Source organism: Pipra filicauda, unplaced genomic scaffold (genome assembly GCF_003945595.2).
Source record: "Pipra filicauda isolate LSUMZ 115617 unplaced genomic scaffold, ASM394559v2 scaffold14_size4853619_pilon, whole genome shotgun sequence".
Classification (NCBI taxonomy): Eukaryota; Metazoa; Chordata; class Aves; order Passeriformes; family Pipridae; genus Pipra; species Pipra filicauda.
The window spans coordinates 4108328-4127660 of record NW_024103985.1 but is presented as its reverse complement, the minus strand read 5'-3'; the positions used below and the strand labels follow the sequence as shown (position 1 = coordinate 4127660).

At 44.6% G+C, this 19333-nt stretch overlaps 1 protein-coding gene across 13 annotated transcripts in view; it reads right to left on the bottom strand.

Annotated features, from left to right (window-relative positions):
• Window positions 1-566: 566 nt before the first annotated feature.
• The window catches only part of FBRSL1 (fibrosin like 1), a 509440-nt gene continuing 490673 nt past the window's right edge, over window positions 567-19333 (bottom strand). For 9 of the 13 annotated variants that reach the window (XM_039378903.1, XM_027733066.2, XM_027733072.2 and 6 more), the window contains 10 exons: window positions 19257-19307; window positions 18248-18343; window positions 14836-14907; window positions 14229-14267; window positions 13310-13381; window positions 11898-12030; window positions 8708-8785; window positions 6881-6964; window positions 5645-5879; window positions 567-3621 (listed from right to left, as the gene is read on the bottom strand). In XM_039378903.1, the coding sequence (XP_039234837.1) occupies window positions 2388-3621; window positions 5645-5879; window positions 6881-6964; window positions 8708-8785; window positions 11898-12030; window positions 13310-13381; window positions 14229-14267; window positions 14836-14907; window positions 18248-18343; window positions 19257-19307 (2094 nt within the window). In that variant the 3' untranslated portion in view covers window positions 567-2387. The remainder of the gene's footprint in view (window positions 3622-5644; window positions 5880-6880; window positions 6965-8707; window positions 8786-11897; window positions 12031-13309; window positions 13382-14228; window positions 14268-14835; window positions 14908-18247; window positions 18344-19256; window positions 19308-19333) is intronic. The other 4 variants (XM_027733068.2, XM_027733084.2, XM_039378904.1 and 1 more) reach the window with 2 other exon arrangements.

The following is a 19333-nucleotide window of genomic DNA, read 5'->3' as shown; positions in this document are numbered from 1 at the left end:
CATCCCCCTGCAGATGGCTGCTCTCAGCCTACGGGAAAAGCTGGGGAAGCAAATGGGAAGGCAAGTGGAGAACAGCGCTCGAGGCGAGAACCTTCCCGGAGCGATGCCGGCAGCGCCATCCCTTCAAACGAGCTGCTCACAGGGGCTCTGCTTCCTTTTCTGTCCTTCTTCCCCCCGGCAGCAGACGTGGGATCAGCCCACGGTGTGCAGAGCCTGAGGTGCCCCAGTGTCGTGGGGTGAGGAGCTGCAGAGCCAGGGGAGCACTGCCCCGCTCCCCAAATCCTGATCGCCACAGCGGCGGCCTCCGGGCATCCGATGGGCCACGGTCCTTCTGCCGGGAAAGATTCACAAGCAGAACCAAAACCCCTCTCCCAGCACCAGGGAAAAAAGATTCACAAGCAGAACCAAAACCCCTCTCCCAGCACCAGGGAAAAAAGATTCACAAGCAGAACCAAAACCCCTCTCCCAGCACCAGCCCCTCCTGCCAGCTGCCTCCTCCCAGCCGTCAATAAACCATTAGCCTCGAGTCAACAGCGCTGGCTACGACACACAAACACTCAACTGCCTTTTTCATCCAAAATCAATGTTGTATTTATCTTCATTGATCTACAAGGAAACTGAATGTTTAAAATTACAGGGGGTGCAGGGGGGAGGATGGGGAGGGGGGGGAAACAAGAGTTACAGAGCCAAGAAAATAGTAGCGGATGGCTGAATTAACTAGAGAGAAAAAGCCCAGGATATATAAAACATGGACACTGAAAAATAAAATAAGGGAAGGGGGGATGGTACAGCAAGTAAAACATGGCAAAATTTACATATGGATGAAAAGTAAAATTGGAAATAAAAAATAAATCATGCCAAAAAGCAGTTCAAGGCAGAACCACACTGAAACAAACATTTGCTTATGGTCTTCATGTACTATAGATAATATATCAGAATTTCTTTTTTTTTTAATCAACCATTAGACTTTTTTTTTTTGCACTCCTAAAATTCTACTTTGTCTTGTATACAGATTCCAATAAGAACACTGCACAATTAGCACAAGGGGTCCACGGAAAATTGTCCTTGCTTGCCAGCGATCCTGCCCACAACACAAAAAAAGAGAAAAAAAAAAGGAAAAAAAAATAAGGAAAGGGTCTGCCGCATGGTACTGTGCCAGTTCCATCTGCTTTTGCCAGCTTGAAAAGTAGGAAACCAAAATTCCCTTCCAGGAGCGTGTGTCTCTCTCTTTCCTTGACGAACTGTCCCTTGTGTTTGTACAAAAAAATTCAGTCTCTCTCTTTTTTTTTTTTTTTTTTTTTTTTGTTAAACACAAGCATCCTTCTTCCTGTTCACATGCCATTGCCATTCTGTCTCCAGAGTTGCGAGTTGGTTGTTTTTGGGTTGTTTTTTTTTTTATTATTTTTTTTAAAACCTTCCTCCCCCCAACATCCACTAAGACCTGCCTCCGAGTTCTTGCATAGTTGAAGTATATATGCCGTACTTAGCTTTCTGAGTGTGAATTTCTGACTGTGACAAGAGTATGAGTTGTAACCATGTTAAGAAATAACCAGAGTGGTTCTAGAAACCATTTTTATAAAGTTCTACCTATGTTAAGAATTTAATATTGGTGTACATTTATATTAACAGAATATTTACAGTTTGTTTTCTTTTTTTTTTCTTTTTTTGTTTAAAACAAGAAGTCAAAAAAAATTCATCTTAAATTTCTGCATAATATAATAAGGCAAAAAACAAACAGTTTTGTACATTATTATTATTATTAATATTTTAATATATATCTGTAACTTCGGTTCCAAAGTACCAAGGTAAGTGATCAATTGGCCTCAGAAGGGAACCTCACAGTGGACTGTAAAACTACAGTATTTCCATAAATAATACTTTTAAGAAACCCTGGGTATTTTTTTCTTAAGGATCTGAGGCCTTTAAAATGCAAATTTAACTAAAAACAAAAGCAAAATTTCTTCTCTTTTTTTAAGTGAATAAAGAGCACAAAATTAAAAAAAATACAAATCCATTAAAAATGTTTCTCACATTTGGGAAAAAATGTACAAACTTGATATTCTCAACTCATTTTTTTTTTTTTAGCACAGAAACAAAAAACAAAACCAAAAATCAATACCTATATATTAAATTCCCATTCTCAGCAACCTTCTTGTTGGAAAGTCCCCAACCCCGTTATTTATGGAAATGTGCTTAACTTCTACAAATTTTACATTAAAAAAAAAAGTTTACAGCAGTGCATTTTGTAAAAGGTTTGTTGGTTTTTTTTTTTTTGTTGATTTTTTTTTCCCTGTTTGTGGGGTTTTTTTTTGTTTGTTTGTTTGTTTGTTTGCTTGCTTGCTTGTTTTGTTTTATGTACAGGTGAGTTTAAAATTCAATGTCGGGGACTATCGTGCCTCTACTTCTTTGGGGTTCCTAGAGGGGGAGTAGTCCCTGGACTCTGAGTTTGTGAGTGGGGTAGTCCTGCGTGGGGAGGCAGGTCTGGTGCTGCTGGCTGGTACGAGAGGCGGTGGCGCGCTCAGCGCTGCGGTCGGCGGGTTCCTGTTTAAAATCCCGTTGTGCATGGCAGTGGATGGACTCAGTCTGGGGTAATGCATCCCGCTTAAATGAGGCATGAAGGATGGCACGTGTGCCAGGTGGCTTTCGATGGGGGACGAGTGCAAGTGGTGCATTCTGGCACGCTCAAGTTCTTCCCGTAAGTGCAAGCGCTCCCGCTCCTCCACTTGCCGCAACCGCTCCTGCTCTCGGCGGGCTTCAAGAAGGTTCTCGTGGTTGTAGTCGTGTGGTTCCCTGTCTCTGTAGGATCGCTCGTGGTCATAAAAGCCAGAGGTGGTAGGAAACCTATGGATAGGATCCGTCCGGAGCTGGAAGTCCATTCGACGGTGCAGGTCTAAGCTCCGGTAGGCATCTCGCAACGGGTCCCGCATCGGGTCCCAGGAAAATCCAGGATGTGGCAGCCTCTCTCTTCCTGACAAAGGGTTCATGCCTATAAGCGGGGTCATCATCCTGCTGCGGTCCAGGACGTTCATGTTGTTCATCTGGTGCACGCTGCCCATGGAGATGGGCATGGAGGCAGCCATTGAGTGAGGCAATGATAATCCATGGAGAGTAGGTGGTGGGGGATGCTCCACTGATCGGGAGTGCTGTGAAGGCTCAGACCCTACCACCAGCACGTCACTGTCTTCCTTCCTCTCCTCTTTGACTTTGATGTCATTCTTAATCTTCTGGAGGTCGCTGGGAAGCTCTGTCTTTCTCTCCATATCCTTGCTCATTAGATTGGTAAGCTTCAGGCTCTCACTTAGTGCAGGTTTGCTGTATGGGGATACAGACTGGATCACTGGCTTTGTGTTGTCCTCAGAGGGTCTCTTTTCATGGCTTGGAGTTTCCTTCACTGGGGAACGGCTCTCTTTGATCTTGTGTTCTGCTATGGGCGGCTCTCGCAGCCGCTCCGGGTGCTCCCGCTCGGGTTCCTTGGACCTTTCCCTCTCCCCGAGGCTGACCTGCCTGATGGGATCGCTGGAGGTCTGGCTGTTGCTGCGGATGAGATTGCTTATCTGATGTGTCACTGGAGCTGATGCCGGCGAGGATCTGTTTGAATGTCTGTTTTTATCCATGAGGTCTCTGCAAAAAGAGAGAGAAGGTACGTCCTTGGTTTTGTGTGAACAAACACACCCGCGATGTGGGACATGCACAGTGCTGTGTCCAGCTGTAAACTTCCCAAATTGCTTAGAAAATGATTTGGAAAGCTCTGCTAGCATCACCTATAGCTGTGATGCTACACCAAAGGACATGCACTACCTGCCTTTACATACTACATAGGAAAAAAAAAGTCAAATGTCCACAAATTTGGGACTAGACTGGGGATGTGTTTGAAAGAATACTATATTCATCCCAAGAGAAAGACCACTTCACTGGGAAATGGAGAGAAAAAAGGAATTCTAGACAGCTTATTTTAACTTTAAAAATGCCTATTGTGTGTTCATGTATACATCTTGCTGCCAGACAATGATCTTCTCAGCTGTAGAACTCTGAACTCAGGTTTCTTTCCTAAAACACAGATCCAGGCACACAAACCAGGAGCCTACAGAGATGTACGCAGGTCCTTCCCAAGACAGCCATGGCCACTGGAAGCACCCATAAGATGAGGCTTATTTTCCCTGGGAGCTGCAGGAGTTTCTGCTGTTGGAAAACCAGGTAAACCAGGTGCTTCAGGAGAAACATCCATGAACCTGAATAACTGACCTCTGTTTCAAGAGGACCTGCCAGGATGAACAAGGGGTTTGATGACAACGTCCCCAGTTCAGAGAAGCACGAGGGTCTACGTTTCTACTGCACCTCTGTCTCTGAGCAAGCCAATTAGTCACAGTTAATCCCACCTCTTTAAGAGGGGAATAAATAAAGTTCACCTTCTAAAAGCACTTTGCTCTGAATGAGAGACACTTTAAATGCAAAATATGATGGCGTGATTGAGAAAACTGCATTATGCAGCTGAGAGGCTCACTGACACCTAAGTTTTAAGCTGGGTTTGCTTTCCAGAGCTGTAAGACCTGAGAACTGAAAGCTGGAGGTGTTTTGAAAGTACATAAATACTGTGTAAGTATTTATCTCTTATGATTACATTTGCTAACCCAGATTTCTTTCTCTGCGGACGTCCTGATTGCTGGTCAAGGATGTGGTCTATGAAAACCACGACCAAACAGGGATGCTGGGGACAGCTTAAGCTGAATTAAGAGAAATGTAATAGAGCTGTTAACCCCTAGGTGAGCACTCTTGAGAGTAAAGTAACCTTGGTTTGCAAATGAATTCCACTAGAGCCAAGAAGGGAGCTTCCTATCCGTGCAAGGAGTGTCAGAGAATTTAACATTTGAAGCAAGATGATTTTCAGCCTATTGCTTCCGTGTAATCTTGTTCACAAGTACTGCCTGAAGATCTCATTAAAAGCACTCCAGGCAAGCTATGAACCCCCTAACACCAGTCAAGCACACACATCTAAGACTTGCAGGCTGTTATTGCCTACAAAGAAGTAGCCTGTTGGAGACAACTGGGCTCTGAAATATAAAGGGCTTCACAGCTTTAAAATCATATAACTGGAAGCTAATGAAGTAACTATAGCCCAGGTGATACAGTCCTGTCATTGTTAATAAGGGTTTGCCTACAATGCAATTTTTAAGATCAGTTTTGCTAATGGATTCATGCACACTGCTCCAGATACAGGCATTTGCATTTTTATCTCGTTAATGTCCAGCTAACATTTGAATTCATCAGCATATCTGTACATTAATGAGAACTATGACTGTCTCCAAAGGACCCATCACAATGCTACCCTTCATGATTTCAGAATACACAGCAATCCTAAAGCAGCTGCATTGAAAACAGCCAAGTATCCCCTGAAAACACAGCAACACACTCAATTCCTCAGCCTGGTGCTTTTTATTAACCTACTGGCAGGGACTGGCTTATTTCCACAGAGGAAAAATCCTAAAAGGCAAAGAGGTTTTTTTTTTTCTTTGTGTGTTGCTTGTGCTTATCTGAGGAAAAGGCCTATCAGCTGCTTTTAAGGACAAGCAACACTTTAGAAAAATTAGAAAAAACACAGAGTAAAAGCAGTCCCAGAAGGAAGTGCTCAGAAGCCCAGGCTGCTCACCTCTCTTTGTCTCTGTCGTCCTTGCTCAGAGAGAGATCCCTCTTCTCAGGCTCCCGCTCCCTGTCCCTGTCATGGTTTGTCACCGAGGAGCTTCGCTCCGAATCCGTGGGCTTGGGCCACTGGGGAGGTGTTGGGAAGGACGGCGGGGTCCGGTGGAGTCTGTTCCATGGCTCGTGGGGATTGTTGAAATTCTGCAGGTTTGGGCCATCTTTGTGGGTAAAAATGTTGTTGTGAGCTGGAACAGCGGTAGGGGGGAGGAAGAGTTAAAAACAATTCAAAGCCAGTGATTACAAAGACATTTTTCACAACACTAATCACAACCAGAAGTGTCCTTTCAAGACTTTTTAATGGTGAGGGGGAGCTTCTGGCAAGTGGACACAGATAATGCCAACAGTGGGTATAAGATCCACCAGCTCTTTTAAGGCTGTTGGTGGAGGAAGCTCTAACCATACATCTCAGTAACTCACAGGCGACTGAAAATGCCCAGCTTTTCTTCTCCCCCCACCCCAGGCAAGGGTTCCAGCACAAAAGCAGTATTTTTCCTCAGCTCCTCTCACTGCAGAAACTTTAATTTCTGGGTAGTTACAAGCAATCAGCTGCCTGCAGCTGAGGATTCAGGGACGATTTTGTTAACGAAACCAGACTATTTGGTGGTATGTATGCGTGTGTATAAACATAGAACTTGGCTGTAAGGCTTTTCAGAACAGTCACTTGATTTTCCTCCATCCATCTTCAGCTGATTCCTGTTGCACCATGAGATGCATAAGCATACTCTCTTATGTGTGGCTCTCAAGCATGTTTTGCCTACAGGTAACATGTTTTTGAAGTAAAATTATTTTATACAGGCAATTTAAACTTCAGACAGTGGTTACAGAGGAGGTCTGTGTGCTGAATGAGTATCAGTAGCTGTTCCACTATGCGTCTTCGCTGCTGAAGGGTGTGACTTTAGGTGCCCACAGGGCCTCAGAGCTCAGGGTCTTGCAGCTCCAGCACCTCTGCAAGCACACAAGGTACCAGCCTTCAGCAGAGAGGAGACAGAGCACAGCTACTCATCTCTGTGACATGCAGAAAAGCTCCCATCGCAGAGACCTGGAAATCTTAGGTGCAGTGTTTTCAGATAGGAGAATGGAGGTTAGGAATTAAACTTCTTTAAAAACTACCACCAGCTGCTGTAAATATTAGCATGTGGCTTTTCTGGAAGGGATGTTTGTCTGCAGTAACCCAGCCAGTACTTACTCAGAGCATGACTGCCTAATCCTCCAAAGGCATTGCTGCCTAAGTTCCCAAGGCCGCTGAAGGTGCTTGACCTGCTAAATGGATCTGGAAAGGCAAACAGGGATTTAGCAGGCATTTAGCCAAGAATGTTGGAGAATGAAACGCACCCCTCCCCTTCTTAACGGTCTGAATCCAAGTAGGATTAGGCCAGACTTTAAGCTGATCCTTCTCATTGCAAGGTTCTTTGCACAGAAAATTCCCATCATGTTAAAATGGAGAAGGGATTCAGTGCTCACTCTGCAAACAGGTGCTGTAATAAACTTTTGTATGCCAGTCAGAAGCGAGCTAGAAAATAAGGTCTAATAGCTGAAATTAGGGTGGCTGCTGCTGAGCTATAACTCTCCTTTCTTATCAGAATTAACAGCAGAAGCATTGCAATTGCCTCGAAAGAAGAATCTCAGCAGGCGCCTCGGCCAGCACTTGAGGGGATGCATTGTCTTGTTTCTGCAAACAATTCCCTACTCTTTTTGTAATATTGCATAGAGACAGTTCTAAGCTAATTGCTAATGACATCCATCCTAATGCCAACTAACTTTGTCCTGTTTGTGCCAAAATCCTCTCCCATAACAGCTTCATTCATCCCAGTGGTGGTGGGAATAACAGCACAGTCTTAGAATCTACTGTGATAAAGGAATGGGAGGTTTGTATCCTTCGAGGCAGAAGATTTATCTTGCCTTTCCTAGCCAAGTATCTGACTATTTGGCTACTGTCACTTTATTAACAGTCCTGCCTTCTTTTTCCCCCCCAGTAAATGTGCCCATCACCAGAAGAGGTTTCTCCAGAGACAGCTATGGGTTAAATCTTACCACTGTACTTGTTTTCTTTCCTACTGCTCTCTAAACAACTCCTCCTTCTGCCCACTGGCTTTCTGACTGCCCCTTTAAGGTCTTTAATTTGCCATGTTAGAGGAGATGTGTTGCTCTCCACTTCCTCACAGGTATCATGATATTTAAAATATCAAGGCAAATGGCACGAATAGCTTGGATCTTTGAGCAAACAGCTATTTGCTTATTTACTTATTTTAAAATAGATGTTCTTGCCCTTCCTCTTTGATATTAAGTATTTGAGTGACTCGGTAGAGATAGTTAATTTTGACAGAATGTTCAGGAATTGATGTAAATCTGGGTATTTGCAACAGAAAAAAAGTCTACTAGGTCATGTGGCATGCCACATTTACTGATTGGATGAGTGTTACTAAAACATTAATCAACAGAGCTTGAACTTTAATTGGCAATGAGCTGCTTGCGAGCTTCTAAAATGAGGAAATTTGAGAAAATCAGGCTCTACTTACTGCCAATTAGGAAACTGAAAGGCTGGCAAAATGTGCAGAACAGCTATTTGCCAGGAACTGTTCCCTGAACTCTTTTAAAGAGCATAGCCAAGAACTTTCATCGGTGGGAAATGGTAGGGGAGGAGCCCAGTTGAGGCTGCAGCTTGTCTGAGGTACCTTTGCATAAATTTCCCCCATTTCCTTGGCCATATTCAGCAGCACAGAAGGGCTCTGCAGCTCCCATTTTGGCTGCTGTGCAGTGCCCCAGCAGTGACAGAGGTGACTGCTCTGCAATGCCCTCTTCTCTCGCAGGAGAAGGTCTGCCAATCCTGCCCCTCTCCTCTGGGGGAGAGCAGGGGGATGTGCTGGGAGCTGGCAGGGGTGAGGAGCTGGCCAGCTTCTGGATCCTGAGGCAGTCTAAGCCCTTCCCTCCCGCAGTGCTACAGTGCAGGACCACGCTGGAGAGCCAGGAATGGGTCAGAGGTAGAGAGGTGAAGGCAGGGTTTACTTACACTTACCTGCCAAGTGGTTCGTAGGCAGGAAACTGCTGTGGTGAGGGGAAGGACCAAAAGGGGTGGTGGCTGGATGTGTCGCACCTGTGAGAACAAGGTCCCTTTTTAGTTCAGGGGCAAAACTCCTCGCACACACAGAGGTCCTGACATTCAGGAACTGGATGCAACGGTCAGATTTAAACACAGCAAAGGCAGAGGAAGACCCCAAACACCAGCTGAGCAAGCAACAGGCAGGATTTCTCCAAGAGCCCTATGGAGGAGCCCGTGGGCAGTAGGAGGCAGGAGGAGACCTTGCACTGAGTGCTGCTGCTCACCTGTAGTAAGGAGGAAGCGAATCTCTTTGTCTGACATTTTCAGTTACTCTGTGTTTACATTAAAAAGGGTCACCTCAGGTTATGGGCCCAGACAGAAGATGCTTGGAAGTGACTGATTAGAGTCTATATGAAACACCAGTTAATGACAGGCACGCAGGGAACATCAATCATGCCTCTCCCATGGGAGCTCCATCCACGCTCTCACATCTGTCTCTGCATCCACAGGCTCCCCCTGTGGTATTTTTTTCCCTTTCCCAGACACTGCTCATTGCCACGGTGCTGTGCTTCCTCGTGGGAAAGGAACACCACTGCTGAGCAAACCTTCAGATGCTGCCTGGATGCAAACACAACTTCTGCCTCCCTCGCAGAAATCAAGACCTGCCATACCTGTGCACTAACTGTCTCATTTTGTTAGAAACTAGTAATTCCACATAATGGCAGAAGCAGCGTTTTCCAGAGGACATGTTAAGTCATGTGCAAAATAGACCAATGTCTACATAAAGCTTTATAGTGCTTGTCTCATATACTTTGTTGGTAAAAAGTTAACTTCCCTTAATACTGGGAAGAATAACAGGTAAAATCTAGCAAACATGAGCAGCCACGTGTCCAGAACATGAGCAGGCTATGAAACTGGAGAAGGAGACAGAGCTCTGTGTCCCTCACCAGCTTGGGCACCTCAAACCTAAGCAGCCAGAAAATGAGTTGAGGAAACTTAAGAGAGACCCCAGCAACGAGGCCTATCTAGTACCTATCTATAAACATTCTGACTGCTCCAGTGCTTCAAGACGGATGGAGACTGTCATCTTTCTAATCCTTTAAGATTTCAGAAGGTGTATAATGGATGGGAGATTTCTTCAAAGGAGACGGCTTACAAACTCAACTACATGGGCTGATAATAAAAAATCCTCTGGAGGAAGCCGGGAGCAGCACTGCAGGCTGTCAGGCAGTTATTAAATGTAGCGTCTGCCAGGCAGCCCAACATCCGTCCTGGAGACAGGTGGCCCTAAGATAACTTATGTCTCCCACAGTAACCAGGCAATGCAGCAGAACCAATGATTCACACCAACTGCACACGTGCTCGATAAGGTGAAAAGAATGCCTCGGATATTGCAGAGTAAAAGATTTATTCATCTCTCTATTACAGCTGCAGTGTTTGCTCACGTTGATAGTGCTCTTTACCCAGATTTACCGTGTGATGGCTCTTGTGATTAATACGCTCACGGACAAGTTGCTGTAAGGTTGTTTATCTCTAGTGAAAGTTTTCTATTAATTTGCTTTCTCTAATGTTTCTCTTCCATGCTATTTCCCCTCTTGCTTTTGTGAATGAAAAGCTTGCATCTTTTAAGAGAAAAAATTCCAGATACCAACTGGACTGGTGGTTTTCTGCCTGTCAGGGTAAACTCTGCCCAGAGTAGCAAAACCAGGCATGAAATAAGGTCCTTGTAATGACAACACAGGACAGACTGAGGACAGTGATAAGGACGCACCTGCCATGAGAAAACAGCCAGGGGTTTGTAAATAAGCTGTGCTTATGCATCCAAGTAGGTGCAATAAATATCTTGGACCCGTACTATCAAAGTACCTTTATAGAGACCAAAATACAGCGTAGCACCCTAGGATGTAGAGCTGGCACCAGCACTGATTATATCTCCTAGAAATGTGCATTTGATGCTTAAGAATTTCCATGCACAGACAGAGCAGAAAGACAGACTGAAGCACTGGTGGAGCTCCCGACAGCTATCTGACATCTGTATTTGAAACTCAGTTCTCACAGAAATTTCAGTTTGATCCTCCTCTGCTGCTCTCCTGCCATGTTTGGGACAGAATTCTAACCTCATTCATCTCAACAGCTTGAACCAAGGCTGCATATGACCATGTCTGCACTCACGGTGATTGTGCAATACTGCATCATAAAACCAGAGTAGCACTAGGGAAGAAAATGTCATTATTTGCCAATAAATTACATACATAAAGAGCTAAGTTACATCTCATCAACTGATACAGCTCATTCAGAACACAGACTTTAGCATCTCAAGCACAGAAAAAAAAATAAGGAAGTCGAGGGGGATAGTTAAGCCTGAGAACAGAATGAAATCAACACTTGGCATTTGGTAGACAGATATCCAAGTGAATCCACAGTGACCTCCTAAACCAGAATGTCAGAGTTGCAGCCTCCCATGGTCAGAGCCAGTGAGAACAGCACAGTGAAGCTTACTGCCCTTTGGTAACTGCATAATTGTAATTACTTCTCCGACGGATTGGAAAGCAATTGATCAATGTGAACTGTATTTAATTCTCTGTTGGTTTTTTTTTTTAAATTCAATATATACCATTTTAAGCCCTAGAGTTTGCTGGACTTTGTAACACATAGGGGAATTTTCTATTTAAAAACCAAACACTTCACAAATACACCTTCTGTGATATTTTCAATGCTGTTATTGAAGTTTTCCTTTTACAAAAACCCCCTTGTTTTCAGAAAACAAACAGAAACTTGGTGAGTGGAGGAGCTGAGAAGAACATGGCAAATATAAAAGCAAGAAAGAGACTGGGGCCACTTCCAATCCTGTGCAATGGAAACATTTTCAAGTGTTTTGTCAAAATCGCTTTTAAAAATCACTCCATAGCCTATTAATCAGGCACATAAGAACCAGCTGCACAGACATGAATGTAAGCCAAGTGCTGCAGCTCAGTGACGTGCAGAGGATCCTGCACTGGAGGTGGTGGCAGAGCTCTGGTCACAGCGGTGGCCAGAGCGTCCACACCCCTCTGAACCAACCTTGCCTGCTCCTATTTCTGAGGCATGTGTAGCTGTAGGGACACACATGACATATACTGACTGTTTGTTGGGTATTTTTTTTCAACAAGTAACGATCTTCCCTTACCTGTGGTAGAAAACAGAGGCCTGGCAAGATCTTGTGGGTAATGGAAGCCTGGAAACACTCCAGGGGCGGGAGGTCTGCTGAACAGGTCAAGTTTACCACCTATCTCTAGCTTGTGGGGATCCAGCTGCATTTGCTGTCAAACGATATAAAAACAATCTCGTTACACACTTCCTTTTTTATGGGAGAAAAAGAGAGGGAGTTAAGGCTCACTCCTCCTTGGCCCTGCCAGGGAGAGTTAGTGAGAGTGACAGCCGTGTCTGGGGTCACACAGCCGTGCTCTGACAGCATCTGTGGGGCCATTTCGCTCCGCAGCCTCTCAGCTGCCGGCCCCATCCACACGGATAAGGTCTGAAGTGATCCCAGCCCCTCAGCACACACTGGAGCACAAAACATGATACACCAAGTGTTCTGCACCCCAGGATCAGTCGGTGCTCTCAGCCTGACAAAAATTGCTCTGCGGGCAGAAAGCTGCCGACACGAGTCTGGAGAGCTGGGTGATGGACTCGTCTGTTTTGCTTCTCCAGTTTGAAAGAGAGAGATGTGCCCACGCTGTGCCCTTCCTGCAGCTAGTACAGCTCAGTATGCAGGCAAGGGGCAAAGGAGAAAGAAAGCCATGAGGTCCTCCAGAGGCTATTTTTATCCTTGCCCCGTAGAAGTGAGCACGGCCAGGACCGCACCTAAGTCACACAAGTCTCTCAGTAGCCTAAAGATTATATATTTGCTTATAAAAATACATGGACATACCCCACTTGCAGAAGCACTGCTGACAGTGCACCTACTTAAGCACTGAGTAGTCTTCATTAATGGGACAAAAAAACTACAGCAGGGGCTATGAAAAAATAAAACCTACACAAACTCCCTTATCAGCTACTCCTCCTGCCACAGGAGCCTGTAACAGCACACCAACGTACCTGTGTCCTGTGACCTCTTGAATTTTAACCCCCTCCCTCTGCCCAACATCACAGCAGTGCAGGAAGCCCCACAACCTCTAACACTGGAGCCATCAATCTCCTCCCCTGCTCTGTGCTTTGTTAATGTGTTCTTCACTGTATCAGCCATTTCATTACCTCCTCCACGGGAGGTACTGGTACAGAAGGGAAATGACATTAAACGTGTGTGCTTTGTAAAAAAGATGGACTTGGGGAAATATTACTCTCTCCCTCACTTTCTTTGTCTCTTTCTGGCCGTGCACTTCGTATCTACTGCTCATTCTGCCACCCTCCAACCCAGCTCCTCTGCCCTTATATAAACTTTATGGTTGCTACAATAAATGTTAAAAGAGTGTAAGTATTAGTTAATCGATACAGGCAAGCTTGAGAATCACCACAGTAACTGTTTCCTGCCCATTACTCACTAAAATACAATCTGTAAGCTAAAAGACTTGGCTTTGTTCCAGAGACTGTCTGAATTACCTTCATCTTTTGCTGGTGATGGTAGATCTGCCAGGCGATCTGTACGTGAACCGCACACCACTTCCCGGGTTTCTGCAATGGAAAGCACAAGAATTTAGATTAATTTATACGTTAGCAATCTACATCAGACAGAACATTTCATTTCCCTCACTGTCAACCAGGCAGCTAAGCAATGAGAAAGGCTGATTACTGAAACAGCACAATGGGTGATCAACATCTTCTTCTGCACTGCAGCAGATGATGTTTAAATTAAGAAGGAAACAGGAAGAATGTGGGCTATCTTCCTCATCTCATGGACATCTGAGATCCCTGCCTTGTTCTTTCCTACTTGTGCTCCCCACATCATGAACTGAAATGAATGGCAGCAAAGAACAGTATGCCATGCTTAAGAGAAAGCAACTAATAGTTCACAGTTCTGCTTCTGAAAAGAGCCCTGTTCATTCATCCCTGCTGCACTGCAGGCTAAGTCATGCGTGGTTATTATGGCTACTTGCTTTTGGGGAGGAAAAGGGTTCAGACAAACAATCACCAGGATGAGCAGTGCCACAGCTGAACAAGTCACTGTTTTCTGCTGAGCTGTGGTGCTCACTGTAGGGTGTTTATGTGGAACATCAGAGGCACATTGACCTAAGCCACCATGAATCTGCTCACTGGTGAATGTCTGCCCATGGCACAGTCATTTATTTCTGTGACCCTTATTTCATACCGTGAACTATTAATGCACATAAATAGATGCAAAATAAGGCTGGGATTCAACCTAAATGTTATTAATCAGAAGCAGTGAAGAGCTAACGATGACATTTTGCTTTAAGTGAAGGATTAGCGTGAAATTTTCTACTGGACATGTGAAATTTCAAAAGCACATGCACAATACTCAAAGCATCTGTGTATAAATATGTATATAAAATCCCCCACAAACCTTACTTACTCTTACTGGAGGCCTATAAGGGTCTGACACCTATGGAAAAAGCAGAAATAAAACAATCAGTCTTTCTAAAACTAGCCAATGTACAGAAAGGTGGGGAACTTCCTTCCTCTGAACAAGTAAAAGCATTTAGAAAGCAATGTTCCACAGAAGTCCCCTGTGACATGGGAAACCCAAAAGGCTTAAAGAAGGCTTAAAACTTCTCTTTCATTCCTTGAACCAAACTCAGCAGAATTTTATGATAAACAAAGCAGCTTCATGCCAGCAACTGAACAGTGCCAGTGCTTTTCTGAACCTTGTAATCGTTCTGAAATGGAGCACATAAAACTACTCTCCAAGCAGTGCTTAGGGGAAAAGATATTGAAGGGGTTTCCTGCCCCATTTCCCTGTGACTTTGTTTAAAGAAGCCAATACATCCCTTTGAATTCATGACTGGTGGAGGCTACTGTCTCACCAGAAAAAGAAACTTCTGTCCTGACTGCATGTTCCAAGTCTGGAGGCCAATTTGCTCACCAGCTTGCCCTCCCTTTTCTTATGAGCAATCCCTCTGTTTACTGTAAAGCCAGATAAGCTGAAATGAAGGTTATATATTGTTGCCTACCCCTGGAGTCTTCTGCAGCAGCGTATGGTGGACTGTGCCTGGTCTACCTGCTACATCAATAGGGTTTGAAGTCTGAAAGACAAGAATAGAGCGTGAATAATACTGTATCACACCAGCAGTACATTTAACATCTCTATCTGATGTTAACAGCATTAATTAGGCCATGTTTGCACTGTGCTCTGAGCACGCATGTTGCTACATTAGTGCTAAATGTTATCTCTTACTGACAGCCAACAGCATTTAACCACCATGTCATCTGATATTATTGAGCAGCAGCAACAGTATTCCAGTAGCACCCCTAAGCCCCACTGAAATCACACCCCGTTGTGCTATGCAGTGTGCAAGTGCATGGGAAGAGACAGTCCCTGCCCCAGAAGCTTATTCTTTAGACAAAACAGGTAGGAGGTAGGAGAGAGGACGAGAGAGGTGGCCTGCCTCCCTCCATGTGTCAGGCAGCAACCAGTACAGCAGTCAGGAACAGAACAACTCGGGCATCCTAGTCCCATGAATATTCCACCCACTGGACCATGGCCCCTCTCTGACTCGGGCCAGGTAACACAATGCCTAAACCAGCAACAGCCCATCTATTTGCTTGGACAAGGCAAAATGAGAAACCTTAGAAGGTGCTTGTGGGTCTTTTATAGCTTTGCATTGTTTATCCCATCATTTTCCAGCGAGAATTAAACACCTCATTGAACGAATCCCTGTTCCTCCTCCTCCGGATCCCACCTGTTGCCCTGTCCTAGATGATCCCCAAGAACTCATTTATCTTCTCCCCCTGGCATTCATCCATCTCCCACTCCCAGAGCTCCTGCACCTGGTGCCTCCACACAGCTGAGTGTGGAGGGTTAAACCTCATCCCCCAGGAGATTACTCTGCTCACATTTTAGGTCAAATTATAGTAGATTTCAAACAGTGCAAGGCATGAGTATAATCATGGGCGTGGGAGGGAAGATAGGTTTTCATTTGTCTAAGGCTGGTAACTTCCAGACTCATTAAGAACAGAATTCTCGTGTGTGTGTGAGTGTGTGTAGGTAAGTCAATGCACTCCCCAGGCAGAGCTGAGCTCTCAGGGCCTCTCTGACAGCTGAGGTATATATAAGGTGGCAAATAAGTTACAGCTATCATACAGGCAAGAGCTTTAAGATCACAACATGTTAATAGCACGGTGTCATCCTGTCCCTTTGTCCCCCGGAGAAAGACGTGAATGCTTCCTCCAGCAAAGTAAACGGAATACTTCTGACCTTTTCAAGTTCTTAGCTCGTGAGAAATGGCCTTTGGGAAACTCACTGAGAATTCACCGTCAGCCTGGATTTATGTGCAGTGGACTTGCACAGCTGTAGGCAACGGACACGGGAAGGGGAAAAACAAAACCAAGACCTCTGCTTTGGAAAGCGAGAAGTGCAGGACTCAGCGTGCCAAAACCAAGTCATCAGGTCTGTAGTGATCAGGAAGGCTTTAGTCAAACAGCTTGGGAGGGAGAGAGCGTGGAAAAAGGATGCAGTAACAATAACTGGAGTGGCTCTGCCTAGCAGTTGAGCTCTGTCTCCTCTAGGAAACTGTAAAATAATGTGCCAAAGTGGCAGATCCACTTTTTAAGTTATCCCTCTCTTTTTCAAATGTTAGATTGTATGTAAATACAGCACAGTCCAGAGATCAAGTGATGTCAGTGATTAACCACAGCACCAGTGTGACCTTGCACTGCTTAAACTCAAGCTAGCAAATGTTGGAGGTATCTATCATTAAAATGAGTGAAAAGCTAGTTATAACACAGCACTAGGAACTGCTTAAAAATGTAAAGGGTCTGTGCTCACTTTTCCTTTCTTGCTATGTTAACTGCTTCTCCTTGGCCTAATGGTATTTTACAGTGAGGTGGAATCTGAGCAGCTCTGTAATGAAGATGGAGAGCAGAAGACCATGCCATCGGTGTACCAGCAGCTCCTCATCAAGAGGAAGCAGCCTTATGGCAAAACACAGCCCTAGCTGCCTGCTAGCAGAATTTGGCACTTCCACCTTATTTGTGCAACTCCTTTTCTTGGAAGATCGAGTTCACACCCTGACAACTCGGGGTCTGTAGGGATTCCCTGGCATCCCTTGCAAGAATAACAACAATTAACACTGGCAGACAAACTCCATCAAAGGATGGATGTGTTCTGTCCCTCTTCCTCTCTCTCCTTTGATGAACTGATCCTTTTCTAGGCCTGCGGCCACTACACACAGAACTCCCATTCGGGGGCACTGAGGAAATGCTCCAGCTTCCATTAAAAACATTAAGTTAAGGGGAGAGGTTGTAAGAAGCCTTATTTGCAGCAGTTGCTAATTACTGACTTGCACTGACATCAGGGAGACTGCTGAGGGAAGCACATCCCACAGACCTGCCTGGCATGGTTATGGAAACCACCTTCCAAATGCAAACAGGAATGGCCCGGCTACTGTGCTGGTCCTTCAAGCCTTCTAACACAGCAGCAGAGCTCTATGGAAATGCAGTCCAAGATAAGAAATCTCTAAAATCACAGCATGTGAGGAAGCTAAACATGTCACCTGACAAAGGAAGTAAGTGCTTCATTTTCAAACAAATACTGTGCAGATAAAGCCCGTTTTTTCCTTGTTTGGAGAAATTTAACAGTTCCGCACATTTATAAATAGTTAATAAAAAGAACATGTCTGGGAGGGGGAAAAAAAGCAGTGCACACCACAGAATTCGCCAAAAATGGGGGTTATCATGGCAACATTTCCAAATGCCAATCAGTGCTAGTTGTAATGACATGTTACAGCTGCAATGCACCTTTCAAACACATTATCTCAAAGAAGCTTGCAGGCATTAATCAACCCTTATAAAACCCACTGCAAGATAACTTTATAGATGAGGAAGCTGAGGAACAGAAGGTTTAAGCGACTTGCCCAAGGTCAGACAGTGTTGGAGCTGGGAATAAAAATTCAGCTCCTTCAAATTGCTCTACCCATTTAGAGCAGTCTCTCCCTATTGTTCCCACACTTATGTAGTCAAATTCTCATTGCTTTTTTTCTGGGAATAAACACAGTTTATCTTTTGCAATCTCAGACCATTAGATTTATAAAATGATTTGGGACTCATCGGTCTATTACGAGCTGTAAATGTTTCAATCAAATAATGCACTTGACTGTGTGCTTCTCCTCCAGTTTCAGCTGACCTCCCAAGTGAACCACTATATCCTTTTCCAAGGAAGGATCTGTAGTGCCAAGAGAAAATTTCTGCTAAAGTGTTGGCTGCTTTGTGCAGAGGATGCTCCCAGTTCTGTGGGGTGATCGCTTCCAACCCTGGGCTGCGTTTCTGCGGGTTAAATCATGCGCTACAAAATCACCAGAGACACCACTCTGAACACAGTTTCTCTCCCAGCAAAAGAACAAAGCCTTCAGAAGAAGAAGTTTGTACCTTCGGTTGAAATGCTCCCTGAAGTGACCCAAAGGGACCTGAATGTGGAAGCATGGGTGGCATTCCAGGCATTGCTGGAGGATAGGTTGGAAAGAACTACAAAAGAAAAAGAGATGCTTATGTCACAGGATGACTTGAACAATAATGGAGGTAGGTGCCAAGCCTGGCACATACAAAAATAGTACTGTGCTGAGCAAGTGCCACAGTGAAAATACACGCTAAATTTGCTTTCAAAATTTTTCAGAGCAAAGCCAAAACTTGGAAAATGCACTCATCTGATGAATTTTCTAGATAGTGCTGAACGAGTGTGCCTTTAGAAATTGTGGACTATTGCAGGAAGCACAGAGCATAATTTGGGGTTTATGTTCCTTTTCGTTAACTTTGCATTTTTCTGCAGTTGCAAACAAATCGATCCTGTTTTGAAATGTGACTTGCTTTAATTTTCAAAGCAAAAAAGAACCACAAGATGCTGCACTGCACTCTAACCACAGGCAACATGCACACCACCTTGTAGTTGTGTAGGCTGGGTTAAATTTTGCTTAGGCCTCTCCTGAGCACATACAGCAGTTTTACAAGTCCCAAAACATGTAGTTTTTGTGCTTTGGAGCAGTGGGGAGCACCAGGAAGAAACCACCAGTCTGACTTACTCCTGTGACCTGAGCAAAACCTTGTGAAAGAGCCATGCACTCCGGGCTGCTGCACTGGGAGAAGCACCAGCTGCAAAGATACTGCAATGACCACTGATTGAGCAATTCCTGCGCATTCCCTGCCATCCCAGGCACAGCCATACAGAGCCACAGCAGCAAAAATGCAGTAGACAAGAGATTTAAAAAAAAAAATTTAAAAAGCCCAAAGGAAATTTCGTACCTTAAAAAGATAAAAATCAAGACGGGGAAAAAAGAGCTTTAGGAATGAATGAACCAAAACACGACTCATCAACTGAAAACAAGCAAAAGAAGAGCAAGCAGAACCACTAACAAAGAAACCAACTGGAAAGGTGGGCACTCACGTTGGAATGTCGAAAGTAGGGGTTGTCTAATTTGGGAGCGTACTTGTCAAACTGGAAAGAAAAGAGAAAAAAAAACA